The 16457-nt window shown below is 44.0% G+C and overlaps 2 protein-coding genes across 5 annotated transcripts in view; both read right to left on the reverse strand.

The window, feature by feature from the left end:
• Window positions 1–409: 409 nt before the first annotated feature.
• Window positions 410–3112, reverse strand: RPL37A (ribosomal protein L37a). Its single transcript, XM_017668163.3, has 4 exons — window positions 3004–3112; window positions 2498–2626; window positions 1828–1910; window positions 410–534 (listed from the first exon to the last, which is right to left on the reverse strand). Exons 1-4 carry the CDS (start codon window positions 3004–3006, stop codon window positions 471–473), a joined length of 279 nt encoding a protein of 92 aa, XP_017523652.1. The 5' UTR covers window positions 3007–3112; the 3' UTR covers window positions 410–470.
• A 5581-nt stretch (window positions 3113–8693) lies between these two features.
• The window catches only part of SMARCAL1 (SNF2 related chromatin remodeling annealing helicase 1), a 61828-nt gene continuing 54064 nt past the window's right edge, over window positions 8694–16457 (reverse strand). For all 4 annotated transcript variants that reach the window (XM_037016443.2, XM_037016442.2, XM_037016441.2 and 1 more), the window contains one exon: window positions 8694–13719. In XM_037016443.2, the coding sequence (XP_036872338.2) occupies window positions 13504–13719 (216 nt within the window). In that variant the 3' untranslated portion in view covers window positions 8694–13503. The remainder of the gene's footprint in view (window positions 13720–16457) is intronic.

The raw sequence follows: 16457 nt of genomic DNA on the forward strand, positions 1-16457 counted from the left end.
ATCTCTTCTAAAATTCTTACCATTTCATATTGTTTTCACAAGATGCTAATAGTGTGTAATCAGACAATACCAAAAGTTAAGAGGCAGAATGTCACTCTACCTTAGAAACATTTCAAAAAATATATTAACCGTTATTTAGAAACAAGTTAGCACAATTTGAACCAATATATCTCACAAGTCAAACTGCCAAGAACAGACTTACAAAAAGCTAAGACACGTTAACTAACCTGTGAGATTTATACTTATGTCACCCATCATTTGACCATTAAAAATATTACGAAAATCCACTTTAGCATACTTTTCCAATTAAAAACCAGAAGAATTTTAATTTCCAAGTCTTTTTTGAGAAAGCAAAATTAATGCAATTCAAAGCAGAAACATAATCACTGAAATTAACAACAAACCAAAGTAACTGTTACATAAATTAACCCATTTATTGTTGTCTAACAATGCTTCAAAAGGTGGTGCTTCTACTGGTCTTTCAATTCCTTCAGTCTTCTGATAGCCGACTTTACTGTGACAGCAGAAGTGGTGCTGGAAAGAAACACAAATTTGGTTCCAACATAATTAACTATGCTAACATGTGAAAATGACAAATGGGGAAATCTGCCATATTTTTACATTGCAATCTTGATGATGGCATCATTTAGTAGGAGTCATGTCTTCAGGCTCTTGCAGAATTAGAAAGGAAATCTCATGTATCTGATTTCTCAGAAAACAGAGCATAAATTAACAGGCAGAAATAGTTGCAAGAGACTGACCCAAACTCATTAAGAAGGAATGGATGGAATATATGAAGAAACTAATAAATTATAAGATGGTACAATAAATGAAGTATCAAAAAAAAATGCCTAAGGTAGTAGTGGAGCAGACTAAGTACATTCTGGAAAGACAACTATTTAAATGACTACAAAGTTTTACTGCAAGATTCAGGAACTGTACTGAAAAACATAACCGTCCCATCCTGTGTGGTGGGCACAAGAATGCAACTCACTTTACCATACAACCAGAGCACTCTAGTCCCATTTTCCCTTTTGTCTTCATAACCCCACAAGATGCTTGTACTGTAAGTTTAATTCTTTCAACTTTTCCCAATTATTTGACATTGCTTAACTTTCAACTAAAATTTAAAATTCAATTCTTCAGCCACATTAGTCATATCATTTTATATGTAAGTAACCAATGTACTGGACAGAACAAGTCTAAAACACAAGCAGAAGAACATCTGAGTGGTCAAGGTAAGCAATGAATTCCACGATCAGAGGCCTTCAAGGGTGGCTTTAATTTCCAGAAATGGATCAACTGAAGAGCCCACACCGTCAATAACCAGCATAGAAAGATTTATCTCAGCTGCACTTTTCAGGGTCACAAAGCTGAAGAGGTCCAACCAATAGTTATAATGCAGACTTAGTGGTCCAGATGGCCTCAAGTTTCTGTATACAGCAACAAGCTGGCTGACTTCTTCATTTTTATAAAACAACTCATAATACAAGTTAAGGTTCAGTATAGGATCAGTCCTACTAATGGACCTGTACAATATAATGCTCACAATGATAACCGTGACACTCTAAAATTCTAAAGTAATGTTAATCTGACTTATTTTTATTTCGGTAGTTTTGTTTTTCTTCTTTGTGTAACTTTCCTTGCAATATCTGTGTTAACGATTCTTTTCAGAAAAATAAACCGTAACTCTCAAAATCCTAAATTAAGAGTAACATTCTTACTTTCTCAGTCTTGTAAGAGTTAAAACAAGCACATCCAGCATCAAACCTGGAATTCTGACATGGTCCACACACTTCCACAAGTACTACAAGGAAAAGGACTCACTTGTAGGTCCAGGCACCACCAGCTACTGTTTTCATGCAGGAGCCACAGTGCCAGATCCCCACAGCTCGTCTCTTCATTTTGGTCTGTAAAAAAGACAAGCAATTTTCTGTATGAACCAAAAATAAAAGCCTCTTACCTCAAAATAAATACCCAGAAGTCTAAATTACACCAGGAAATTAAAGTTGGTGTATTTAATAAGGTTATTCCTGTTTCTAACACCTGTAAATTCTCTCAACGAAAAATGTGCATTCAAGACAGCGATACTGCAGAGACGTGAAAGACCCCTCTTAGACAAAAACGGAAACAAGGGCTGCCATAATGCAGTACTTCTGCACACAGTAAACACACAAATATTAAAGGAATATCTAGCAACACCAGAAGACAAAAATGACAGAATCATTTTCCACAAAGCTTGTTTGGCTTAGGCTGGGGCTTTTGCCATATGCTTCTTTACCCTTTTAGTTACTAAGTTCTTTTTCTTTAAATGAAAAGTGCTTTACAAAATCCTAAGTTGTCAGCAGTACTCGTCTTGTAAGCGACCTTCAATAGTATGCGCAATTCCATGTGTCCAACTTGGAATGGGCACACCATTTACACAATTCCTCCCAGAGGCCTCACTTCGGAAAGAAGCCGTCCTCCCGCCACCCAACCAAGGTAGACACCATCTTACTTTGCCACAAAAGGAGCAAGTGTACTTGGCGTGCTGGCTTATTTCGATTTTCTTCACCATTTTCCTGAGGGAGGCACCATAACGGGTCCCGTATTTACCGACGATTCCGACCTTCTTGGTGCGTTTCGCCTGTTCAGGGTTAAGAGAAAAACCAGCTACATTAGGCCCGAGGAGCCGAGACCCCGCACTCCCCCAAGGCCCGGAGTTCGAACACCACTCCGCCACCCGGCGCCGGGCTGTGCCTCAGCTCCCCATTCCTGCCGGTAAAACCGGGGCCCAGAGCGGGCCGGAGCTCCGACCGCACCCCGTTATCCTGCCCGGTGGGCCAGACCCCGCGCCAAGCCGCCCCTGCCCCTCCGCCCGGTCTGCGTCCGAGATCGGCGAGGGCACGCAGACCGGGTAGGACCGATAGGGCAGGCGAGCAGAGGCGGGTTAGGACGAAGGGACCCAGGAGGGGGAAGATGCGCGTGGATAGACAGCTAGTCCGAACAAGACCAGAGGCCTACCATGTCGCCTCTAACTAGGTGCAAGCTGAAAGAGGAAGAGACGCACCGCGCAGGCGCGGCTAGAGGCGGACGAGCGGAAGTGGTGCAAGGGAAGCCCAGCTAGGAACCGAGCTCTATGGTCCGGAAGTCTCCTCGCCCCTGCGGCACCTTGGGGAATGTGGCCACTCTTCATTCCCTGTTGCTTAGATTTTAAGCGAACTATAGCAGAAAGACCTTCATACATGTCCGCCATTTAACACGTATTTCACAAAATCCTGCAAAGCAGGCACGATTTTCCCCTCTCCATTTTATGGAAGAGGAAAGAGTCCGATTTTAAGTGTTCACTAGCACTAGGTTTGGAGAGTAAGTGCTTGAAGTTTATGATTCCAAATCTCCTTTCTTTCTACATTATACCCTCTGAAAGCGGCAGGCCCTGTGTAGGGAACTCGCATAGTGGTGACTAAAAACCAAGGCTCCACTCTCATAAGACCACATCAGTAAATTTAAAAATTTCAAACTGATCAGAGATTTGAAGGAAGGAAGAGGATTCCATCTGAGCCTAAGATGGATGGGCCTGGGGTTGCCTGAGGAAAATCAGATCTGAAGGCTGGAGGGAGAGCGAACAGTCACTGTGGACTTTGGTCTTCCAGCTTCTCCCTTCGTCTCCTCAGTTCTGATGGTCGGCCTACCACTTCATCTCAGAATCTATTCCCATGGCCCATCCTAGGCTGCCAGGTGCCTGCCTGAAATCTTAAAGCCTAACATCACCCTGTCTAACCACTATCTGTTATCTATCCTTTAGCTCTCTCAAAGGGGTCAGCAGGAAAAAGCTAGCTTTCCAGTTAAGGAGTGGAGTGTGCGTTCTGAAAAGGCAAATGTTACTCTTCATGTAGAACACACACTAGAAGGTTTTGCTGCTTTTTCTCATAAGATGGTTAGGCCAGAGGAGAGGAAGCTCAGAGAACTTTTGGAATTAAAATGCAAGAATGGACTCTTGATTTAGGGTCCAAGAAAGACCATGAGGTCTGAAAGCCACTGGGGACTTACTTGGCCTTGCTTCCAATCACAACTCTAGTAATAAATGGCTTCAGTTCACAAAATGTAGCATTAACTGTCTCACACGATTTGGCATGTTTTTACTTTTCCTCAGAAGCATAAGCACCTTGACATGTATTTAATATGTCATAAGGCTATATATACTCTTTGGGCCCTTCACAACTTCAGTATTATACCAAGTAACCAAATGCAAGGAGTTCATTTCATGGTGAACTGAAGGGAGCCAGACTGTAAGAAAAGAAAGTTTATTACTTACAGTAAGTAAGAAGACCACCAGGGATAGCTCCCAAAGCACTGTCTCTCTGAACAATGCACAGGCCTGCTCTTTTATAGGCATAAATCAGTCCCCCATGAAAATAAGGTGAAAACCCAGTGCAATTCTGATTGGTGTACAGAAGAGGAGTGGTAATTGGCTAAACCTCTCAGTTCTTGTCAGCAGGAAGGAGTCCTCCAGGAAACAGGGGGTGCTCTTGCTGGAGACCTCCTGAGGCTTGGTGTTCCTGAACATCTTGTTCTGCAAAACAGCTTAGCAGAGAATGGTAATTTTAGCTCTAAGTCCCCCCATTAACCCCTTTTCTGCCTAGCTGGTCACACTAGGAGAATCACTGGGGCTCAAAGGCAGCAGAAGTCATAATATTAATAATGCCAGCTGGCATTTGTTGATAGGTAATATATGATAACTGTTCTCAGTGTTTTACATGGATGTTCACATTTACTTTCCATTGCGATCCTTTGAGATAGGAACAATCATTACCTTCATTATTAGGATAAAGAGAGATCTTATGTAATGGTAGGAACATAGGTATAGTTTCAAAGCAGGGCTCTGCTACTTACCTCTTACAGGACCTCTGACAAGTTATTTTGCTTTTCTCTATGTCCATTTCCTCAACTGCAAAACTGGATAATTACAATACCCACCTCATGAAATTGTTGTGAAGAGTCAATGAACTAAATGTATGAGAAGTATTTGGCACAGTGCTTAGAATACAAGAAACACTATACAGTTGTAACTCTCACTATTATTATTCCAGATGAAGAAACAAATAGGCTAAGAGAAGTTAAATGCCTTGTCCAAGGTCATACAGCAATAGGTGGTAGTAGAATTAAAACTCAAATCCAGGTCTGTCTGACCTTAAAGTTAGTTCTCCTAATTGTTGACTTGCATCACTCCACGTCATAACATTTAGTGCACTGAATAACAGCAGAAAATGTACTTAACTTGGAATCAGTCTAGGCCAAGCTCTATGATGACCTTGTGGTAGGTTTTGGGTTAGCCACAGTCCCTGCAAGGCCTCAAGAATCACCTCCCTGCCTCCCAGCATCAACCATTCTTATAATGAGAGGCTTTACTCAATGATCTCCAAGGTCGCATCCAGCTCTTATGTTCTGTTGTTTCAGGAAGAGCTCCCAGACTTTGAGTGCTGTTGGGCAGCTGACTGACCAGGCAGTTTGTGCTGTCACATTCCGGTGGATTTTTTTTTGTGGAACAAAAAGCATCTCTCTCATTATCCTCCCCCATCTGTTACTCTTGTGTAACTCCAAGGAGAAAAAGCAAAAGGGCTATTTTTTGTGGTCATATATAGTGGAACTATTTGAATTTGTTTTTGTTTTTGTATATTTCTGCATGTTCTAATTATTTCTTGTAATGAACATGCACTTACTTTATAATATGAAAAAATTACAGTTAAAAAAATAAAACCAACCCACTGGCAATGAGTACCCTAACACCCAGATCTTGGTTTCTAATGCCATTCTCCAATAAAAGGAACCAGGAATCCTTGGAGAAATGACTAATTTGAGGACGGCAGCAAGACATATAAAGGATGAGCCTGGAGCATCTGGTAGTGCCAGAAGGTAAGGGAGCATTCAAATAGCAAAAAAGATGAAAAAAAACCTACATTGATGAAGACATGTCAAAGGGACACAGGAGCCAAATGAAAGAATCCTCAATGGGTTAAGTCTGGAAAAAAATTAAGCAAAAAATAAAGTGGTATTGATTTAGAACACAAAGTAGAAAATAAATGTCCATGATTCCATGCTGATATAAATAAATGATCAAATAAATAAATGAGTGAGAGAAGAGGCAAATCTCTTGTGCAGAAGAATTGTGAATGATTTATGTGAAGTGTAACTCCCCACTCCTTAAGCATGAGCTGTGTGGGGACTCCTTCCAAAGAGCACATATGGAAAGGGGGGAAGAGAGTAACTTTACGGTTGAGAAACCTGACACACACTACCAGAGCCAGGTCAAGGTCAGGATCAATGCTCTTAATCGCATAGACAGTATGTAGCTTCGATATGATGTGATGAAAATGGCACTTTGCTTTTATGATCCTCCTCCCCTAAAAGCCCATAACCCCAGTGTGGTCATGAGAAACATCAATTTCAATAGAGGAACATCCTAAAATACTTGACCAGTACTCTTGAAAACTGTGAAGATCATAAAAAACAAGGAAAGTCTGAGAAACTGTTACAACCAAGAGGAGCTTAAGGAGATACAGTGACTGCATGTAAAATGGGATCTTGAGATAGAGACATTAGGTAAAAACTATATAGCTCTGAATAAACCTGGGATTTAATAGGATTTAATATTGTATCAATATTGATTTGTTCATCGTTAAGAAATGTACCATACTAACAAAAGATGGTAACATCGGGGCAACTGGGGGAGAGGGTACCCAGATCTGTCTGTACTATCTCCTAAATTTTTGTGTAAATCTAAAACTTTTCTATGAAGTCTGTGAAAAAAAACAACAAACTGACACCACCACAAGTCAACTCCATGAGGGCAGGGCCTATGTTGCCCACCTCTGCAGCCCAGGACTAAGCGCAGAGTGTAGCATGTCAGCGGTAATGAATACTTGTTGAATGGGGAAATGTTACCTCTCGTAGTATAATGTGATGATGGGTTTATAAAGGGTTGTATTTATCTGGGCTTCTCTGCCTTACAAGGTCAGTTCACTTATGTTGGAGCTCAAAAAGGCTTGAGAGATAAATTAGCCCAAACTAGAAACTGAGGACCAGGAAGGTCAAATGATTCAGATCAGTACTCTTTCTACTGTATAGCAAGATTCAAGCTGTTTCCTCAGCTGTAAATGAGTGTAGTACAAGCCATATAAGGTTCTTAGGGAGATGAAATAACTTTTACGAAGGGCCAAGTGGGCATTTCTAAGTGATGGATATTAATATTGTTGAGATGCTAATGACCTCATTTCAATGTCTCTTGATGCCTTTTCAATCCTATTTCCTCTTCTGTCATACTCAGGGGATGACAACAGATCTGCTTTCCACTTTCCCTTAAAAATATGCCCATCTCTTTTCTTCCTGATTTCTTTAGTTGGGGCACTGTGAGACTATTAGTCATGGGCACTGCTACCAAGGGCCACCGATGGAGTAGGATGTGCTCAAGGCCTCTGGATTCCACCACCAGCTCCATGTATCCTTTGCCCTTTAAGGTGAAGAATGGCATGGGGCTACTTCTCTGGGAAAGCAATGCACTGCATTTTGGGGATGATTTCTGGAAACCTCTCCCCCAAAACTATGCCTTGCTTCCCTCCAGAAAATTATAAATTAGAACAAAAATATATTCATATTGGTGCAAACAATGGGACTGACAGACCGGGGTGTTGATTAGCAAGCCCTCTCATGGTCCTCCTGTTTTACTCTGTGCCTCTAGACCAAGCAGCAGCGGTGCTCATGTGCCGTGGGTGAGTGGTAAGTCCCTTGCACTGGGCAGCCCAAGCAGTGGTGAGAAAATGCATGAGTAAGGGTGCAAGAGAGTGGCTGAAAATGAGACACTCCCTAATAGGAGGAAATTGTTCATGTTCAGAGCAATTTTGTCCAAACTGAACAATTCTCTTTAAAGAGCAAGCTTGAGGATGTCCAAATAGCACTCTCATGAAATCAGCTCTAAGCGGCGTCAGGAAATTCTGCTTGAAGTCTCCATTTGTTTTTTCTGTGGGCTAATCTCCATTCCCATTAGAGCACCATTACGTGTAGAGATTAACTGTAATGTGTACCCATAAAAGTCTCAGTACAATTCTCTGTTGAGTCACCCTGCTCCTCAGAGGCCCTCAGAATTTACTTTTCGCCTTAAGAAAAATAAATAAAAGTTGCCTCCAGAGAAGAGCTCTTTTAGCTGTTGAGTCAACCTATTCTCTTGGGGGCACATACGGAGCATTTTATTCTTGAGAGAACACTGAGGTATGAGCATCAACCCAATTTACCTCGTGCTGGAGACAGGATTTATCCCGCAGTCCCGGTCTCCATGCCTCCCTTTCATTTCGTGCCTGAAGAGCTCTGGCTTGCCCTTCACTGAAGTGCCCGGTGGCCACAGACGAGAGCCAAGTCTGCAGAGAACTGTCAAGAGCCCTGAAGACCAAGAAGTCCACAGGGCAGAGCTGACTCAGCAAGGGAAAGGCGAGGCCTGCCATGGCCAAGTCCTGGACCCCTAGGAAGAACGAGGTGGATTCTTTCCTTCTCCCTTTTCCCCATGGATTTACTTTAAATTCATTTCAGTTGTTTTTAATGGACATTTCACAGAACATGGACACAGCCATGTATCCACCAGGATTGGGAGTTATTCCATAACTCTTACAAGGGATAAGGTAGATCAATATGAAACAGTGGCCAAATAAATATATTACATGAAATGAGCCATTTTCAGTATGTAGAGTTTAATAGTTTTTATAAATACAAATGTTGTATATCCTTACATATATTTGTATGCACAGGGAATAAATTACCAATGGCTCCATCCCAAATTGTTTATATTGAATTAGATTACCTCAAAGAAGTAGGGCTCAGAGTTGGAGGGATGAGAGTGTAGGATTTCATTTTTTTACTTATACGTTCCTAGATGAGTTAATTTTGACATCAAATTTGTAATAGAAGAAGGTACTTCAGAACAGTGGGCGAAGGGACACTCTTATGCCAGTAAGTTATGCTGAGGAAGTACATATTCATACAGAAAAAAAAAAACCTTGACCTTACTGTACCCCATGTACAAAAATAAAAACTTCAGGTAGATTGTAGATCTAAATGTAGTGAAACAATAGCTTCTAGAGGATATTATATTCATAATCTTAGGGTCATATTTACACAGGTGTTTATAATACTTTGCTAAACTGTAAATTTGTGCCATGAACTCTTTTGTGTATGATATTTCATCCCCAAAAGGGGGGATTAAAAACGAAGAGGACGAGGGCCTGGTTCTCAAGAAATTGGTTGCATGGCTCAGGCAGAGAAGAGAATGTGGGCAGAGGGTATTGCAAAATCAAATAACCGCTGGTTGTCATAATATCCAAAACACTGACTCACAGGCTTTTCGATGCTTTCTGCTATGATTATGAATCCATTTCCTTCACTGAAACACCACAGGTAAAGACATATCCAAAATAACATGTAGGTATGAGACTGCTCCAATGAATGCCATTTAAACTTCCAAGGCATTTTTTAGCCATGCAATCCCGAACTTGGTAAGAAGTGGAAGGACAGGGTTACAAAATAAAGTTGAACTTCTGTTCATCCCCTTTGCAGCTAAATCCCACCTAAAAAAGAGCTTCAGAAAGCATCGAGGTTCCGATAGACAAGAACGAACAGCCCAGACAAAACCTCAGAGCCAGCGGGGAAGGGACGACAACCTGCCTCTGTTGTTCTCAGCTCTCACTCCGACCTAGAAAAAGGTTTGGGAAAGCCACGAAGGAAAAGACATGATTAATTCGAGCTCAAGTGGGTCAAGGCTAATGGGATCCGTTGCCTCTTTTGAGTCTGCCTGACATTGGTGTTAGAGGCAGGAAGTCACCAAGGTCCTTTAGGGAAATAACGACCACGATGAGGGGAGGCAGAGCCCAGCTGCAGGGAGCCAGGGAGCCTTTCCTAAAACCCTTTAAAGAGATACTTGATGGCAGGGACAGGAGTGGGATGAGATGGGCCCAGATTTCTTCATTCCAATTCACATTTCCAGAGAACACAGCGTATGGTTGAGGGTGGGTGTCTGGCCTGAGCTTCAAAGTAAAGGAGGAAAAGGAGTTAGTTTGGAAATCCTTCCTTACACCCAAAGGTATTCACCCTCTATGCAAGTCCAAGTATCTTTTACTGAATCACACAGAAATGGCTGGATGGCTCTCAACATATTTCAGAGGTACATTTGGGACAGTACAACTTAAAATATATAGGTTACATGGTATAAATAAAATTTGCTTTGGAGGTCCTCATGGACATGTAAGAGAGAAAGAGTTTTTCTCTAGCAGCTGAAACTGAGGTTCAAATAGAGGCCTCAGATGGAGGCTCAGCAGGCTGTATTCACGAAGATCACAGAGGAGTAAAGGTTTCAAATATGAGCACCAAATTGCAAGGACAAGGGAAAGATCTCTCAATAGCAGGCACTGATTAGACACCTTATGGTATCCCACGGGCCATTCTGTGTGGCAGGCCATCAGGTGCACACAGTGAACAACACAGGGACTTACTAGTTTAGCAATGGACCATGATCCTCCTAAGCAACACTGGATATCTGTGTCTCAAAATCACCTACACATTTCACTTTACTTTGGAAACCTACACATCGTGTACTGGCCACATCCCTGGGGTGAGGAAGAACTACTGAAAGCAGTACGGAATGAGCGCCTGCAATCTCATTCTCTAAGATACTAAAGAACCTGATCAAGCCTAGAAGAGTCCATGGAAGGGCTGCTTCCAGCTTCTCTGGTTACCTGACGGAGGCTGAGCGTGAGTCCAGACTCATGGGAGAGGGCTCCAAAATGTTTCTCAAGCCATGTGGTATCAGTATGTGGAGCAGAGGCCATCGACAGGCTCTGGGGCAGGCAAGGGACAAGTGCTCCTTCCTGAAACTCTCTCGGGATCTGACCGTGATCCCAAACCTTTCTGCTTTCTGGGCCTTCACTCACTCCACAGGTTTTTCCCTAAGGAAGTGACTATGCTGTTTCCATTAACGTGCCCCCAAGGCTGCAAAAAATCATGTGGGCTAGGTTTATATAGGGTTTTAGTATTTCTTTTCACACAGGCTCTGCCCCCATTGGGCTGCCTTTCCGCAGGCCACCAGTGTGCGAGCAACTGCCTTTCTGCGTATCTGCCCCCATCGCTGTATCTACTGCAGATTATGAACCTCCAGGGGCAACGACCACGACATGATATAACTGGATTTCTGGAGCACCCACTCATGAGGTGACTTGGTACAGCTGATCTGATGAAGTAGCAGCTTTTGCTCTTAATCACTCTTAGAAAAATATTTAAGTGGCTGTTTGGGGCAAAACCAGAGTAACATTTAGAGAGACCCAATAATACTTGTCCTCTGGAAGGGTGCAAGAAGATGTCACTGTTATGTCTGTTAGCTGTCTAACCGAAAAGAGAATAGAGCTTGGAGGGGGATGGTATGCCAACTTCAGTGGCCCCAAAGAGAGCCCAGACAAGCGATCCCTCCCAGGTCTGCAAGTCTGGATTTTCTCCAGATAATGCTGGGTAGTACTTGGTGCAGGAAACCTTGTGATGTGGAAACCAAAGGCCTAATTATCTACGGTGGTCTGGGCCATAGCAGAGCTCCTGATGTCAGAGTAAGTCAGCGGATGCAGGTTCAATTGCACATCTACACAATCCTTCTCAAAAGGGAGATGCACTAATGCATCTTAGGCTGGGGTGTTCAGGCTGGACTGCCTCAAAGAGCTCTGACCTACGGAGGGCCAGCAGTAGTGGATCCACACAGTGGCTGACAGGAAACATAGTCACCAAATGCTAGTTTTGACCAAGGCAGGCAGAATGGCCAGCATCTCTCTCGTTATTCCCTGAGGCCCCAGACTTACACAGGCCAAGGGCCCCAGTTCAGACTGTGCTGTGTCAGCATGCCTGGGTGTTAGGTGGTCCCCAGAGATCTCCTCTCTCAACTGGAGACATCTGAAAGCCCAGTAAAGGTGACTGAAAGGGACATGGAAGTGGTATATTTCAGGTCTTGTTCTAGTTTGTTGAGCAGAGAGCTGGCTGGGGGCCTGCAGAGAGGCCAGCTCACATTTACAGCCAGGCTGGACCCTACAGGAACAGAGCCATGTAGTAAACTGCTCATGAACCTGCCAAAGCAACCCCAGGCCTCCTGCTGTGAGCAGCACACCTAGGCCTAGAATGGGCACTGGAGGGGTGGCTAAGCTGCAGGTCTACCTCTGCCACTTCCCTGCTGAGACTCCCTTGGCTCCGTTTCTGTATTGATACAATGAAACTATAATTACCTTTCTCCAAGATGGGGCTCACTGTGTCAAAACATGTACTCAGCCCAGTGCCTGGCACCTAGCAAACAGTATAAAGTAAAAACCTTCAAATCAACAAATCCACACACTGTCACACCGGAACAACTAGGCATCTTTCACTGCTGCCGAGAAAACTGGGCTCACTCTAAACCCTTACTTACAGCTGGCCCACTGTCTCCATGTAATACCAATTAAAGCAGCAACTCCTTCCTTTTTAAAACACTTTAAAAAAAATCACCTTCATAAACACTCATTTTTTCCCCTGCATGGTGCCCTTAACCTCTTCTCAAACTTAAATGCTGGAGTCCTGGGTCAGTCAGATCTGCTTTTCTCCTCAAGCCACTGTACCCCATGATTTCATCCAGCCCCGTGACTATAAACGGCATTTACATCTGCTGAGGACAGAATCCCCAGCTCCAGTTCTGGCCTTCCCCTGCTGCTGACTCAGATACCCCACTGCCTCAGAACAAGACACACTTCGATCTTGCCACAGGCTGGGTTTTCTGGAGATACACTGGGTTGGAGTTTGGGTTGGAAGATGTTTATTAGAGATCAAGCACGTGAAAGGAAGAGGCAGGGGGGCTGGACAGAGGGAGGTGACCTGCGATACAGGCCTGAGAACCTCAGACAGCCCGGGGGGAGTGGTAAGTGTGCAGCCAAAAATGCCATCGTTGGTATCTCTCCAAAAGTCCTAGCTTTTATGCCCACCTTGCCCTGCCACCGATGCAGGTCGCCCCAGGAAGGGTGTAACTCAAAGTGGCCATCTGTGGATTAAGACCCAAAAGTTGGAGCCATGTGGAGGCTACTTCCTGGTTGCACTCCCCGAAGTTGGGCAGGGAGCCCCTCTTGAAAGGGGAGCTGGTGGGGCGTCTGAGGCCTGCCACAAGTTGTCTAAGATCTCACACGGCCACACCCAAAACCTTGACTTCACCCTGTCCCCATCCATTTCTTCCCCCTTTTTAATCTCAATAAATAGCACCGCCAGTTTGCTCAGGCAAAAACCTAAGTCTCTGTATTGACTGCTCTCTTCCTCAAAGGCCCCGGTCAATCCATCTGCTAATCCTTTGAGCTGTATGTCCATTGCTGGAAACCCGCTGGGCTGAGGACAGAGACCAGCACTGCAGCAATGACAAGGTGAGCGCGAGCTGTAAAAACAAAACACCTTCTGTTATTTCAATCAGCTCTGTGACTTCTAAATGCTTTTTTTTGCCCCTTACAGGGGAGAGGTAAAACTGTCCCAATTATCAAAAAATTCATATCTCCTCTTCCTCTGCGGGCTGCCTGTGCCTGTGTGTCCGTCCGGCTTGTCTCCCAGGGACGAAGCACTTCCGGGGTCAAAGGACTCCGCTGCCTCCAGGAGTGCTTTGTCGCTTCCGTCCTCCTCAAAGGACTTCTGGAACAGGTCATAGATCTGCAGCTGCTTTGGGTCCTGCATCGGGGTAAGCAAACAGAAGGTAAAAGGTAAAAGGGAAGATGCGGGCTCTGAATCGACTCTCCCTCTGCCACCTGGCTGGCCAGAACACCCGCGGGTGGGGCTCAGGGCCGCACATGTCAGCCAGGCGCCGCAGGGTGACCATTTACCACTAAAGCAGCCTTACTGCCTTCGTGTCTGACATCTTACCTTCTCTGCTGCTCGATGGGTAAAGAAAATAAATGGCGTGAGAGCAACAGAGAACCCACTCTCCCACCATGATCTATGTTGGAAATGTTTTCTTCCGTCTGACTTTCCCCATCAGTTTCCAGTACTGAAGTAGCTCGTGAGTGACCTCTTCCTCCAAAGCCTCTCTCTGGTAAGGGGTTAGTTTGCCAAACCGGTGTGGTCAGCCATGGCTTACACCTAATTTTTAGAGGGGTTAATAAGACATACTTGTGTCTCACATTCTGGTAAGTCACTTAAACTTACAAGTGACCAAAATGGCCACCCACGTGGCGACACTGTCAGTGTTGAAATGACACCCAGTGGTACAACCACAACACACCATGAGCTCACCATCACCCCTTCCCTCATCTCTCCCAAGTCTGAACTCCCAACCTTGACCATCTTTCAATTCAGACATATATTTCAGTATCTCTGTTGACATCCATACATAACTCCACAAAACTAAACCCAAACCATCTCTCATTTCATGCCTACATCCTCAAACCAGCTCCTCTTGTTTTGACAGTCTACCAACATTCTTATCGTTCCCCTGGCTTGAAATCACCAGGACATCCTGACTCCACATCTCATGCATCAAGCTGGCATCACCGGTTCCTCTCATCTGTTCCTTCCTCATTTCCGAGGCACATGCTTTACTTGGGCCACATCACTTTGTACCTGTGTGGATTTGCAATGGCTCGACTGTCCCTCCCACTTTAGGCCTCTGCCTATTTGAATCCCTGACAGGTCTTTGCCAGGCTGATTCCACCCCACCCCAGCCTGTCCTTTAACAAAACTTTCTTGTCACTATAACTGGGCCCCCTGTGTCTATCTCATCAAGTCTAAAGTTGCTTCCCTGGCTTTTTAGGCCTTTGATAATCAGGTCTCAACCTAACTGGCCTCTGTTTCCTCACCATCACCTAACAGAAGCCCTCTGCACTAGTGAAGTAAAGTTCCTTGAAAACTGATCACAGGAGCATGTCCTATAAGAACTCCAGATTATTCAATTAACCTACCTTTCAAGATCCCAGCCTTTCAGATGAGAAGTGATAGTAAAGATCACTAAGGGCAGCCCTACACAACCCACACGTCTTCTTCTAGGATAACCTCATCAGCCTCTGTCTGAACAACTGCAAGGTAAGGCAATCCTGCCCTGCAAGGTAGCCTATTCCAAGTGGAAATAACTGTTAACCAGCATTTGATTATGATGATGGCAACACCACATGCTAACTTGGGGCACACATACTTAACAGAAGTGAGTTCCAAGGTCAGATGAGCATTTCACTTCCCCTCTCAAAAGGCAGGCTCTCTGAGTGAGACATAACCTCTTTTGCTTTTGTTTCCTATACAGGAGGCAACATTTTCTTTTTCTAGGAGTTGGTGAAATTTTCAGCCCTTGTTTCAATTTAAAAAAATGAACTGATAAAACTCCAATCAAAATAAATATACTGATAAGCCTCATTTATATTATCTTGCACTTTAGGCAGAAGTTCTTAATTAGTTCAGAGTAATTGAGGATAAAGCCAATGTGAAATTTATATGAGTTATAAATAAACTCATTCTTACTGGTTGAGAATCTATTAAAAATAAGGTTCTTCCTTTTCAAAGGGCTCATAATAACCAAGGCTCTGTTAAGGTATCATTCAACTGAATCAGAGAGTTCTTTAAAAGGCTTAAAATGAGGTTCTTTTAAAGTTGGCTTATTGACTATATCTGTAAGGATAATGTATACTTCATATTTAAATATATGATCTCTGGGTCTTATTTATACCAATAATGTATTGGGAAGAAAGGATTTAGTTACTAAGCAAATGTAAATGAAAGATCAAATCCTCAGACTCTTCAGTCTTGGTGTTACCAACAAGCTTTTGACGCCTTATACTCGGCCTCAGATGCTTGGCAATTGCACAGGAAGAAGACACCTCGCCTTCCTGAAGAGCTACCATCGGGCGGCCTTTCTGCCCTGGGCTCTGCCCTCTCCCAAGCTTTCTTGTTGGCAACAATTCACTCAGGAGTGCCCCTCCGCAGGCAGTCCTTCCCATTTCCAGCTTCCTTGTTGACCGACAAAGACAAGCCCCTGGAAGTCTGCGTGCCTCTTGCTCCTATTGCGGTTCATTAAAATGAGGAGGAAGGGCCGAGGCAGCAACAGGGCCGGAGTGCCAGGTCAAGGCAGGCCAGCTGGGCTCCGGGCTGTTCTCCCCAGAGGCAAACCAGCCTTCCTCTCACACGCTGACAAGGTCCACTGGCCTCTTGCTCACCTTGCTAGTAAGGGGCTGTTGCAGCGGGAATGCCAGGCAGAGTCGGATAGCCTTCTGCCTTGGGCTGATTCACTTGACCTGTGACTTTGGGCAAGTCTTACAGCTCTGCATGTCTCAGTTCACCTCTATAAAATGGCGAGACACAATAAAACGCAACAACAGAGGGGAAATATGTTATATAAAAGCAATACCCTATTTTAAACACTCTCCATTCAGTGCTGGGAACGTATTCCCCTGGCAGCCCTGCTGTGTGGCGTTGCTATGTACTTT

The sequence above is a fragment of the Manis javanica genome, chromosome 12, assembly GCF_040802235.1.
Source record: "Manis javanica isolate MJ-LG chromosome 12, MJ_LKY, whole genome shotgun sequence".
Lineage (NCBI taxonomy): Eukaryota > Metazoa > Chordata > Mammalia > Pholidota > Manidae > Manis > Manis javanica.

Bases quoted from the DNA above. Each gene is read 5' to 3' on its own strand.
- RPL37A (XM_017668163.3), bottom strand. The intron at 1,911-2,497 runs GTAAGATGGTGT...TCTTTTTTACAG, and splicing joins CTTGCTCCTTTTGTGGCAAA to ACCAAAATGAAGAGACGAGC. The intron at 535-1,827 runs GTGAGTCCTTTT...GTTTCTTTCCAG, and splicing joins GGTGGTGCCTGGACCTACAA to CACCACTTCTGCTGTCACAG.